Here is a 13,831-nt window from a genome sequence, read left to right on the forward strand (position 1 = left end):
ATGAACGAGGCTATGGAGGCCTACATGAACCGCGGGATGGAGCGGTACATGCGTATGGTGGAACAGCTGGCGATACCTCGCCCTCCACGAGTTGTCCACCACCGAGCAGTGATTGATCGGGATCACGCCGCTGCACATCAGCGGCTGTACGACGACTACTTTTCGAGAACCCGCGGTTTCCCGCCAACATGTTCCGGCGGCGTTTCAGGATGCGCAAGGAGTTGTTTATGCGCATCGTTAGGGCATTGGAGCGTCAATATATGTGTTTCCGCTTCAGGCACGATGCGGGTAGCCGGGTGTAGCCCGGCCACACCCCTATCCAAAAGTCCACGGCGGCAATCGGGCGGTTGGCTACGGAGGCGCGGCAAACATGTGGGATGAGTACCTCCACATCGGTGAGTCGTCGGCCACTGAAATGTCTGAAGGAGTTCTGTAGGGGCGTGATCAGCATTTTCGGTGAGCGGTACCTTCGAAGCCCTACTCCCGAAGATTGTCGAGAATTTGATGCAGATGCACGGGGAGAAGCATGGGTTCCCCGGGATGTTAGGCAGCATAGACTGTATGCATTGGGAGTGGAAGAACTGTCCGACTGCCTGGAAGGGGGCCTACACGACCGGCTACAAGTCAAAGAACCCCACGATAATCCTCGAGGCCGTAGCTGATTACCGGCTGTGGATCTAGCATGCGTATTTTGGGGTAGCCGGGTCGAACAAAGACCTCAACGTCCTGAACTCGTCTCCCCTCTTCAACGAGAAGTGCCGGGGGCGTCGGTCCAGCCGTCTCATTCGTGGCCAACGGCAACCGAACGCATGATATGGGCTACTACTTGGCGGATGGGATATACCCTCGGTGGCCGGTCTTTGTGAAGACGATCCGACAAACAAGTGATGAAAAGAAGGCCTACTTTGCGCAACGACAGGAGTCGGCGCGCAAGGACGTGGAGCGCGCATTTGGTGTGCTCCAGTCTCGATGGGCGGCAATCAAGGGCCCAACGCGTTTGTGGGATGTCGGATGCGTTTCCGAGATAATGTACGCCTGCATTATCCCGCACAACATGATCGTCGAAGACGAAGGCGTACAACCCGACTAGTAGGGTCAATGACGATGAAGCCGGTCCAAGCCACGGAACGACCACCCCTAGTGTACGACGTGGGGGTACCTCTCGATGAAGCCGGCCGACTCAAGGAATTTGCCGACATGCGCCAAGTGGATGCTCATATTCAACTCCAAAAGGATATAATTGAAGAGTTGTGGGCACGGAGGACTGCACGACGATAGTTTTTTTTCTATTATGCATGTACTTTTTTTTTAATCTATGTAACTTTTTTAAATGCAATTAATGAATTTTCCCGTACACGTGTCTAAATTTAATTCCGTATTTTAATCGTAATTTTAATTCCGTAAATGTAGTATATTTTGAATTGTTTTTATTGCGGCTGGCCTAAATCTGACGTGGCAGGTGGTTTTTTTAGTGTTGCTGACGTGGCAGAGGAGAGAATGGCTGGCCTATGGCTGGCCTACGGCTGGCCTATGCACCATTGCGGATGCTCTAAGGGGCGGAGGGAATAATAGATAATTAAAGTGGAGATAGAGCGAAGAGAGAATAGTGTGGAGAAAACTCTATTATTATTTTTACAAAACGAGTGCAGAAAATGAAACGTCTCTATTAAGGCGGAACGAGGGGAAGTATAAAACTAATACTTCTTCCGTCCCACATTACTTGAGTCATTCTCTTTTACATTCATTTTGGAAAAATCATAATAAATACTTAGAGTGAAGAGAAAGTAAGATAGAGAATAATATAGATAAGAGTCTTCTCATTTGTATTCTCAAGTACTTTACTCTCTCTTCATTTTAACTATTTATTACTCCCTCCGTCCCACAAAAGATGTCACACTTGTGGGACGGCACGAGATTTTAGGAGGTTTTGTTTTGTTTGTTAAATGGAGAGAGAAAATATAATTTTTATATTCATGTGAGAGAGAACTTTTTCCAAAAAGGGAAATGTGACATCTTTTGTGGGACAAATTAAAAAGGAAAGTGTGACATCTTTTGAGGGACGGAAGAAGTATAATTTTTTCAAAGCGAGTGCCATAAAGAAGTCACTCAAGTAATGTGAGACAAAGAAAATATATAAAAATAATACCCACATTTCACTAACTTTTTCAACCCACTTTCTATTATACTTATATCTTAAAACTAATATCAAGTTAAAAAGATTTAATTAATCATGCATGGAGGGAGCAGTTATTAAGGAAAATATGTAAATTAGCTAAAATTCTTTCGACTCCGATTACCCCACCGGTTAGCCTAAAACTTAAAAATTTAAAATAGGACCAATAATTTTTAGCTCAAAAAAGTTAAACCTTATATAGGGATGGCCTTATTGTGAGCGGATTGGCCTAGTTCTTGATATGAAGATAATTATATTGTCGATTCTTGAAAAATTTTACAATCCTATAGCACATGGTTCAAAAAAATGGTTTGACTTATTATTATTGGGCCTTTACATATATGGCTTAGAAGTGTCTATTGTTAAAAGCGGCCCACTTAAAGTTGTACAAACCGAATACTACTTCAAAGCGCAGCCCAATTAAAGGTCATATACTAATTTACGGAATGAACAAGTTTTCTTCATTAATTTCTTTTGAATCAAGATAACTCGAAATTTCAATTATCAGGTTCTCGTAATACACCCGTCCCTGAAAGTTTGTCACTTATTTTCATTTTCACCGGTCTCATAATATTTAACACATTTTATTTTTATCGTGTTTTGTAGTAAAACCCACTATATAACACACCCCTTACTCAATTTATTAAACCGGATCACATTTTGATATGCTCAACCTTTTATTAAGAATTTGTCTTTCCATCTTGTAATTTATTTTTAAAACATATAAGCACACACACTATATTACATACTCCCTCCGTCCCCAATTAATTGTCTACTTTAGTTTCAACACAGATTTTAAGAAATGTAAAGGAAAGTGTGCTGAATAAGTTAGTGGAATATGGGTCTCATTTTTGTATATTAGTTTTATAATAAAATATGAGTAGAATGAATTAGTGGAATATGACACATACTTACTATTTATGGTAAAAGGTAAAAGTAGACAACTAATACGGGACGGATGAAAATGACAAAAGTGGACAATTAATAGGGGATGAAGGGAATAATTAGGCATCCGCAAAAAAAGAAAAAAGAAGCAACAACTCACACACACAATTATATATATCTATAAATCCTCAATTACATGCCACGTACACACCACTGTAACTTTATCGACAAAAGAGACAATGACTTGACACGCTCAGCTGTTTACCAAGTGAGACCTCTCGCTACTATACTCCACAAGAGGAGGACAAAAGAGGGTGGACTTCGAAAAGCTCGTAATGTAATCGTATTTCGGAATATAAGCTGTAAGATTTCATGCTATGTCACTATGCAAAACAATCACTTTATTACTTGGAATGTGGTACACGTCTATTCACATTACATCTAATCTGATATCAATCAGTATACCAATTTATATCATAACAATTTTGACAAATCATATAATAAGCATAATCACAATTATCAAACTGTACTTCCAACGTTAATATGTTACCTGTTTACCAAACCATACCTTCCACTTGCAACACAATATAACATACCAATCATGTTTGCTTTGTCACTTTCTTTTAATAATTAACACAACATATATATTGATTCATTCGTAACAATTTGCATAAATATAAAGCACATATATCTGATGCTACTAAATATACATTCAAGTATACAGGGTAGATCTAGTATAGCTAAATGTCAGTACTGGGTTGTCGAACACGGGGAATAAGATTACCGACTGGCTACCTTCTACTAAGCTTCTTTTAGTACTCGGAGAAACAGTGGATTTTGAAAAACTTTTGAAAACAATTAAACTGAAAGTAGTAAGCGGATGATTGCAACACAAACTAGAGATCAAATAGACGAGATAAGAGAATTCCAAGGATGTGTGTTCACAAATATGGTTATACAAATTCCTCTTACAATATCCTAGCACAGTTTATACTTCGATAGAACGAGTCACACTAGTTATGCCCATGCGGTACAAGCGTAGATTACTAACACTAGGGTTGTCAATCCTAGATTTGTAACTCCTAAAAGCTCCTAAGACCCTTAAAAAGTTCTCACTCTCAATTAACAGTGTCGTTTTAAGGGAAGCTAATTGTAGTGTCTATTAAGTGGATCTAACTCGCCAACCTCCTCTCACGATTATGTAGCAAGTTATATTAAATCAGCATCGAATGTGTCACTCAAGCATGCAGTATTACCAAACAACTTAAGGAAGAAACGAAGTATAAACAAAACGGATATTAAATAGAAAACGAAATTTGTATAAACCAAGATGAGTTACTACCACATCCCTAGAATCCTATGAATTTAGTTACACATGATAAAATAATCTAAAAACATAGTTTGAAGGGAAAACAATGTAAAAATAAGAACTAAAGCGATAAAACCCAAAGGTAGACCCTGTAGCCTTGATCTTCACTTGACTTCGTCTTCAACATCTTGCACAGCGAAGAACTCTCAAATAATTTGCTCTAGAATTGTGAGCCAAAGAGTGTAAAAAGTGTGTTCTTGAATGAAGAGGTTTAGGGGGTATATATAGGGAGTAGGTCGAATCCTATGGATGGAAGGAAAAAGATTGGCTAATTTAGGTAAAATCTGGAGAAAATCTAAGTAAATTCGTGCACCGCCCTTTCGCAGCGGACCGCTGCACTTTGGCCAGCGGTCGCTGTGCATTGTCCGAAGCCTCTGCGGATTTGGGTAGCGGTCGTTGCATGTCCTGCAGCGGTCGTTGTGAATTAGTCCAGTGGCTACGGGATCTCTAGAGCGGTCGCTGCACACGTCCCAGCGGTCGCTGGGCGTCTTCAGACTTTTCAGCACAACTTTTTCGGAGAGGACCGTTTCAGGCGTAGCGGTCGCTATGGGCCAGCGGGCCGCTGAGCGTCTTGAACGCTCCAGAATTCCATTTTCGATTTTTTCCTATCTTTTTTACTCAAATATGCACAATTCTCACAAAGAATGTCAAAATACCAAAATAGATAAATATGTGAAATATGGACATAAATTGTGATTAAGACACTAAAAACAGACTAAATAAGAGCCCTAAAATAATGCAAAATCCGAGCGTATCAATATCATTCTCACATTTATAATATTTTTAGCCTCCAAATAATTCTATCAAGTCAAATAACCAACATATTCATTTTATTATCTTGAAACACTTTCGATAATGATATGCCACTTGTCAACCAAATTAATTCATGTAGCAGTTATAGTATAAATACGTCATTTTATTTTGACAACTTATCACTTTTTTATCAATCAACACAATATAAGTTTTTGAGAAAATCACTACTCTTTGGATCAATTTAGAACGTCATTTTTGAATCACATATAAATTACACACACAGCTCAATATAACATATCATTATGTCCATGTCACTTTATTTTATCAGACAACGCACTATATATATTTTGAAAATCATACTAAATGTTAAAATACAACCACCATTTCTCAAATAGATAACACATTAAGTCCGAAGTTAAGCTTAGTAATGGACAGAGGTACACAGACACTATAAGTAGCCCGATGAGTGCATCTGTCATATACGTCCGTAACAGTCACCGTAAATCTCCCATATAGCGTATCGTAAGACACCTGCTACATATTACTACCATTATAGGACACATGTTTCTATCTACATATCATATAGACCATCATTTCGGTTATCCAGAAGACGAATGATCAACTGGTGAAATAAATATTAGTCCTTTATCTCATAAAAATAGGCAAAATTTCATCTTTTTTTTCCCATCATATAGACATAGTCCATACTCCATACTCATTTATGGAAATATTTTCTCCTTTTTTATTTTATCATCTATAGTTCTCACCATCCAGTACACCATTTTAACTATCTTTTGTCCTTCCCTCTTACTTTATCAATTACACAATAAAATTCGTGTCATAAAAAAGTCACCTGTTTTTATAGGATGGATGTAGTACTCCATCCGTCCCATAATAGATGGCATACTTGGAGAATGACACGAGATTTTAGTAGATGTTGTTTTGTGTGTTAGGTGGAGAGAGAAAATAATATATTTATAATAATGTGAGATAGCATTTTTTGTAAAAAAAAAAATGTGAGATAGCATTTTTTGTAAAAAAATATGACATCTTTTGTGTGACAAACAAAAAAGGAAAATGAGACATCTATTATGGGACGAAGGAAGTACTAAATTACTACACTTCAACCAATGCTGACCAAGAGATCTTGGTAGCCTTAAGTTTGAAATCTCTATTCATAAAAAGAGAGAGAGAAAAGTTTTCTGGAGAGAGAATTGACTTAAACTAGACTAAGTGAGAATAAGAAGTGTTTTGGTTTCACATGTCCCCAAGAGTTAAGTGAGAGTAATTTAGTACTCCATCCGTACGCCATTGGGAGTCCCGGTTCACTTTTACTATAAAGGGTAGGTGATTTCCACTTTTTCACTAACTCATTCCACTCACATTCTATTACTCCCTCCTTCCCATAGGAATTGACCATATTTCATTTTTCGTTCGTCCCATATAAATAGTCACATATCCATTTATGGTAACCTTTTTCTCCTTCTTTTTTACTTTTTCATTTATGGGCCCACCACCTACTACACAATTTCAACTACTTTTTCTCTTTCTCTTTTACTTTACCAAATTACACATTAAAACCTGTGCCAACCCTAAAGGGCCAATTTCTGTGGGACGGAGATAAAACTAATATATAAAAATGGGTTCCACATTCCACAATCTCACCTGCTTTGCTTTATATTTCTTAAAATTTGTGTCGAACTCGAAAGGGACTCTTAATGGCGACGGAGGGAGTACATATTTTTCAATAAAAGATCCTCCTTTCGTCCCACTTTAGGAGTCTCGGTTAACCATATTTGAGTGTCCCACTTTACGAGTCACGGTTGAAATACTCCATAAATGGTAATATGCCCCACATTCCACTAATCTTCTTCCACTAACATCTTATTATAAAACTAATACTCACTCCGTCCCCAAAGAATATGCACTTTGGATTCGGCACGGGTTTTAATGTAAAATTGATAAAGTAAGAGGTAAAGAGAAAAAGTAATTAAAGTATTGTTAGTGGAGAATGGGCCCCACCTAATTAGAAAGAAAAGACTTTCCAAAATTAGAAAGTACATATTCTTGTGGGACGAACTAAAAATGAAAGAGTGTATATTCTTATGGGACGGAGGGAGTATATTAAAGTAGGACTCACATTTCACAATTTTTTTTTCACCAACTTTATTTTAAATTTCTTAAAACACGTGCCGAACTCAAATGAGACTCTTAAAGTGGGACGGATGGAGTATTATTCCTTCTTTTTACCCCCAAGGGTAAATTTGCATTAAAACCTGTGTCGAACCCAAAGTGCATATTCTTTTGGGACGGAGAGAGTAATAATTTACACATTTTTCTCACTCTTATTTTTCTCTCTCTTACTTTATCTTCTTTACTTTATTCGCTTTATACTATATTCTTTTTACTTTTTTCTCTCTCTTTCTTTTTTATCTATTACTACTTAATACATTGAACATTTAAATATTTTTCTTAAACTCCGCGCCGAAAAGTTTCGACTCAACTATGAAGGAATGGAGGGAGTATGTTAATTCTCCCCTTCTCACACTCTCTCCCAGATTCTCTTTCCCCTTCTCTTTTCGCCGTCTACACTAAAATCCTATATTCCGCCCCCTATCCGGAAATCGCACCCTTTCCCCATTTCTCCCCCTCTCATGTCCATCTTCTGCCAAACCCTAATTTTTCTATGGCCGGATCAACCATTGTTGCCTCCTATTTCGCCGACAAAAATGGATGGAATATTTCACCGCCCCTCTATGGCTTGCAATCGGCAGCCATGGAGCCTGCAGGCGGCGGCAAAATAAGTTTGTCGATTAGAAATGGGGGAGGAGGGAGGTCTGTAAAATATATTGACGCCATCCCCACTGCGATAACCTCTAGGAGTGGTGGGTCCGGCGGTCCGGCCACATCACAAGGGAGGATGGGAGCGAAGAGTCAAGTTCTGGCAAATTTTCCTTTTCTTTATTTTTGTGGCATTTTTTGGTTGAAAACAAACATAAATTAACGTTCAAAAACAAATAAACATGACTAAAAAATTGATAAAATGAAAAACTGAATTTAAATAAATAGGAAAAATTAATATATTCCGTAAGTTTAGATAATTATATAGAGTAAATGATATTCATTTAAAGAGGAAATTAATAATAAATCATTCCATCACTATATTTATTTTATTTCAAACCCATTTAATATACTTTCTCCGTCCCTCATTAATTGGTACAATTTTCTTTTTCGTCCATTCCCAATGAATTGACACCTTTAAATTTTTAGTACTTTTGGCAATGAACCTCACATTCCACTAACTCATCCCACTCAATATTTTATTACTCTCTCCGTCTATGCCTAAACCTCTCATCAAAACCTCAACCCACTTCTACGGGTTAGTATAGCAGAGTAAAGGATCGATCCCACAAGGATGAGTGTAGTCTATACCCTCGCGATGATACTCTTGAAGGGTTGGTTTGCTACCACGCTTTTGTAGTTGAGTTAAACTAGACGTTAATTGAAATGGGACCAGTTCCTATCCTAACCAGTATGTCACTAAGTGCATTGTAATGCGAAGGGTGTACGTGAGTGTGTGTGTTGGACTGCTAGTAATCATGTGAAAAGTGAAAACTTAGACAAAAAAGGATACGCAAAAGTAAAAGGGAATAACAAACTGTGCTAACTAACCAACTACCCAGATATGCAGAAAAGCTGAAAAAGTAGAAGGACAAAAGTAAAAGTACTCCCTCCATCTGCGAATAGTAATCTCGTTTTTCCATTTCTGTCCGCCCGCGAATAGGAGTCCCGGTTCACTTTTACTATAAATGGTACTACGGTCCCACCATCCATTAACTCGTTCCACTCACATTTCATTTAAAATTAGATATACGAGTGAGACTCATATTCCACTAACTTTTTTCCACCCACTTTTCTTAACATTTCTTAAAACCCGCGCCGCCAAGAAATGAGACTCCTAATGGGGGACGGAAGGAGTAACAAAAAGCTTCAAGTGGTCCCACTCTCAGATTGTGACATTGTCTTCTCTACCAAGTAACAAAGACCAAAAAATCAAGGCTCCATGGATGAATGCTCGAAATCAAACTCATTGAAATTCCGATCTAAACCAGAGTTAAATCATGAACAAGGAAAAACTTAAAACCACATACTATTAATCAGCGGCTACGTAAACTGACCCACGTGCAAGGTGACGGGTGCAAGGTGACGGGAACGAAAAAAAACACAAACTCCATGCATTTTCAGAAAAGATAAGCCAATTAATACTTGTAGATACTTAAGAAATTACTAGATCTAACTAACTAAGTAAAATGAAACATGTAAACCACCAGACTCAAGATAAAAAAAAAAACACTAGATCTATCTAACTAGACAGAAAGAAAACACAAAGTAAGTAAACTTGAATCGAAACCAAAGAAACTGCATTGCATTCACAATTGCAATACCCAGAGATGTACTTCAACACAAGCGATGAAATTCAGAAACTATAGCTAAGGCAATGATGAACTGGCTGGCTTGGAATGACGGACTTCCCCTTTTGGCAGGTGGCCGAAGGCTTCAAGTGATGACTTAACTAGAGAGTGAGCTAAAAGAGTAGAATGCAGCTAGACTCCAAGTATATCATTATGTTCTTCATGTTGATTTTTTATTTATAAGGCTGTCTGTCCCAATCCCTGAGGTTGCTTCTCTTTTCAAATGATAATTCTGTCCTTCTGAATAGTTGATCATCTATAGTATTCACTTCCTTCTCGTGCTCAAGCTCCACAGCATACTTCCTGACCAGTTTGCACCCTTCTTGCGTCCGTTTCACTTGAATTCCTTCCGACCCTTTTCTTCCTGATTTGTACCTTATCCTACACAGGAACTAATTTTGCTCAAAATATCCAATTAAGCACGTTATCCCGATCAGTAACCAAAGCCTAGAACGTGACTTATCAGAGAGATCGAAAGAAAAATGTGTTAGTGAAAAATGAGTCACCTCATTAGAAAAAAATAAATTTCCTTAAATTGAAAGTTTTTAGTTTTAGGGGTCATACTAAAAAGAAAATAGTTTTTTAATTTTTATAAGACAGAAAGAGTATAAAATTAAGTTTAAAAATTAAATTCATATTTCACTAATTTTTTCACTTGCTTCCGAAAATTTATGTTAAGTTGAATGGTGGCAATTAATGAGCGATAGTGGGAGTACCTCTTTCTTAATGAAAAGTATGGCCTCCATTTCGATAGAACGAAGGGAGTAACCGTCAGCGTGACGACTATTGAGATATATGGCGCCGCTTAGTATATCCTGAATAAAATTGGTACATATTGTCAAATGATTTTTATTTCAATTAATTTTTTGAATTAAAGGTTATGGATGAAGAATAAATTTGATCAATATAACAAATCTTTGTTGATATAAATGTGTGGAGTTAAATAAAGCAAGACTCCATTAATTAGTGTGGAAACTCACCTATGCATTGGTATTTTTGTCTTTTTGTAAGAGCGGTTGCTTGTGGGACAGGTGAATGGGAACTCAAACTGACTACGTAATTCACGTTGCCACGTTGTTGAGACAATTCCACTAAAAAATACTTCCTCCGCCCCAAGGAAGATGAACCCTTTCTCAGATGACACGGGATTTTATGTAAATTTATTTTTTAGGTTAAGAGGGGAGATTAAAGTAAGAGAGAGAATAAAGTAGAGATAAATGTGTTTCCATTTTAAGTAATGAGTCATTTTAGTTGTGACAAACTAAAAAGGAAAGTGGGTCATCTTCAATGGGACGGATGGAGTACTCCATTCGTTCCGCGTTTCTGTTCTGAGTTAAATAAAGTTAAAATACTCAATTCGTTCCGTGTTTCTGTTCTGAGTTAAATAAAGTTTAAATAAAATAGAAAATAAAAAAGCTGAAAAAATGAAAAGAGAATAAAGTAAACTAAGTGAAAAAATGACTCTATTTCTTCGAATAGAAGAACTAGATAGTTTCATATACGTTAAACAAAAGTAGTAGGTAGTTCCATATACGTTAAACAAAAGTACAGATTCCCTTTTCCATTTGCAAAATTTAGTTTTTCAAGTAAATTAAAAGCTATTGAATATGGGTACATCTATAACTAATTGGTGTTGGTGCATTGTGATAGAAATTTATATGATTCTCTCTTAAAATTTGATTGGTAATAGAAATATAGAATGAGTGGTTTAAAATTAAATTTAAATAATGGTTTTATTTATTTTTTATATTAACTTGAGATATAGTATAATTTTTTTTACTTTACTTTCTATCGTTTTATCTTAAACCTTTCAAGATTAAAGGTACAAGTCTTGGCCTTTATCTTGATTGGATTGGATTAGTCCTTATTTGAACCGCACAGAAGGTTCTCTGTTGAACAATACCAAATTTAATCTTGTATATAAATATGGGTCAATCATTTTTTTAGTCCAAATACCCTTAAAGATGAAAGGAACAGATTTTGGCCTCAATCTTGATCGGATTGGATCAGTCCTTATTTGAATCGCACCAAATTTAAAGCTCGTATATAATTTTTGGTTAATTATTTTTTTAGCTTTAGTCCAAATATATATCCGTGTCAGTGAAATTTGGCTCTACTTCGGATATAATTCATAGGGTTCCCCACATTAAATTTATATAATAGTTTCATTTCTTTCTTTACGTCAGATGTGAGATATTACTATCGTTAATTTTTGGTTCATTTTCCAACAAATTGGTTACGTAATTTACAAGAATGGGCATTTACCAAAATTCAAGCAATGTTTCTAATGTAGGCTTAATGGAAAGTGAGTATTCAACTAAACTTACTTTTCGTTCTTCTCTTTTCAATCGTAATCAAATCGTAAGCACTTAAGTTGTTCTACTAATATATATACACAAACCAAACTTTAAGTAAGTTCTTAATTATTCTTCACATATACAAGATACATACCAAGTGTAGATATAAATTAAGCATAAAAATTACTACCCATGTGTTCTATTAATAGGCACAAGACAAAGTGGATGTTTCTTATGCATGGTAAGCCCAGGCAAAACCTGAGTATCAATATCTTCTTTGGACACTCCGGGCGGAAATTCCCAATCGAACGAGTGAAGGAGGTTCGCAAGTGTGAGCTCCACCGTTGCAAGCCCCATGGCTATCCCGGGGCACCCTCTTCGCCCCGCCCCAAAGGGGATCACTTCAAAATCCGTCCCAAGGATATCGATGCTTGAATTCAAGAATCTCTCTGGCATGAACTCATCTGGATTTTCCCAACTCTCTGGATCTCTTCCAATCGCCCACGCGTTTATGAAGACTAGTGTCTTAGCCGGGATCGTATACCCGTTTATTTTGCAATCAGACATTGATTCTCTAGGCAGTAGGAGTGGTGCTGCTGGGAACAATCTCAAAGTCTCCTTGATTACTGCCTTGAGATAAGCTAGTTTTGGTAGATCATCCTCGTTCACTTGTGTTCTGTCCCCAACTAACTCCCTTATTTCCTTCTGCAATCTCTCCATTGCTGCTGGTTTTTTCACTAGAGCTGTCATGGCCCAAATTACCGTAGCTGCACTTGTGTCTGTAGCGGCCACAAATATATCCTAGTTTAAGAGAAAATCAGAGTAAATCATTAAGGATGTGCATCTTGTTGGCAAATGAAACAAATTAGTATAATAACATTTGCATAAATCTTAAAAGAAACTAAAAATTATTATACAGGTCTTATAAGTCACTCTGTTTATCACTCCCTCCGTCCCACATAATTTTACCCAGTATTCCATTTTAGGCCGTCCCACATAATTTTACCCATTTCACTTTTACCATTTTTGGTAGTGGACCTCATATTCCACTAACTCATTCCTACTCATATTTTATTATAAAACTAATACTTTAAAAGTAGGACCCACATCCCACCAACTATTTTAACTCACTTTCCATTACATTTTTTAAAATCCGTGCCGGGTCAAAGTGTGTAAAATTATGTGGGACGGAGGAAGTATTAATTGATTTCAGAATGGAACCCTACTGATTTCTATCATAATATCATATCAGAGTGGATACTTGAATGTGAGTTAAATATAATTGACCTCGTAGTTTATTTGGATTGAAGATGAAAAAAAATAATGATTCAGTTATAAATCTGGGTTTAAAATTTATAGGCCAGTTTGATAAAGTACAGATCCAACCCAATAAAAAAAATCTAGCTCCTATAACAATATCCCATATTAATATAAAAGGAACTGAAACTATATACTCCCTTCATACAAGAAAATAGTTCCATTTATAGACGGCACAAATTTTAATGAGAAATTGATAAAATAAGAAATGTGAAAAAATAAATAATGTAAAACAGATATAGCAAAAAAGTGGACAAAGTATTTCATAAAAATTTCGGATTTTAAAAATAGAACAATTTTTCTTGGACAAGGGAGTGAATCTCATGGTTCACTGATTTTATTACTCATTATTTTTAATATGCAACACAATGTATTTCTATCATATCTTTAATAAAACAAATGGTGTGTAAAAGACAAAAATACTAAAAAGTAAGTATGTATGGTTACCATTAGTATTGCCTTGACATGATCCCACGTGAGAGTGGTAGAGCTTGAATTTTCATTCTTGAGCTGAATCAAAAGATCTAGAATATTCGGATTCTTGAAATGAGGCCAACTCGGATCG

The 13,831-nt window shown here is 36.7% G+C and overlaps 1 protein-coding gene across 1 annotated transcript in view; it reads right to left on the reverse strand.

Moving 5' to 3' along the window:
- Window positions 1–12,058: 12,058 nt before the first annotated feature.
- The window catches only part of LOC125215902 (cytochrome P450 71A1-like), a 2,657-nt gene continuing 884 nt past the window's right edge, over window positions 12,059–13,831 (reverse strand). The window contains exons 2-3 of the mRNA XM_048117485.1: window positions 13,714–13,831; window positions 12,059–12,750 (exon numbers count right to left, since the gene is read on the reverse strand). Of these exons, the coding sequence (XP_047973442.1) occupies window positions 12,136–12,750; window positions 13,714–13,831 (733 nt within the window). The 3' untranslated portion in view covers window positions 12,059–12,135. The remainder of the gene's footprint in view (window positions 12,751–13,713) is intronic.

The sequence above is a fragment of the Salvia hispanica genome, chromosome 3 (genome assembly GCF_023119035.1).
Source record: "Salvia hispanica cultivar TCC Black 2014 chromosome 3, UniMelb_Shisp_WGS_1.0, whole genome shotgun sequence".
NCBI classification, from domain to species: Eukaryota; Viridiplantae; Streptophyta; class Magnoliopsida; order Lamiales; family Lamiaceae; genus Salvia; species Salvia hispanica.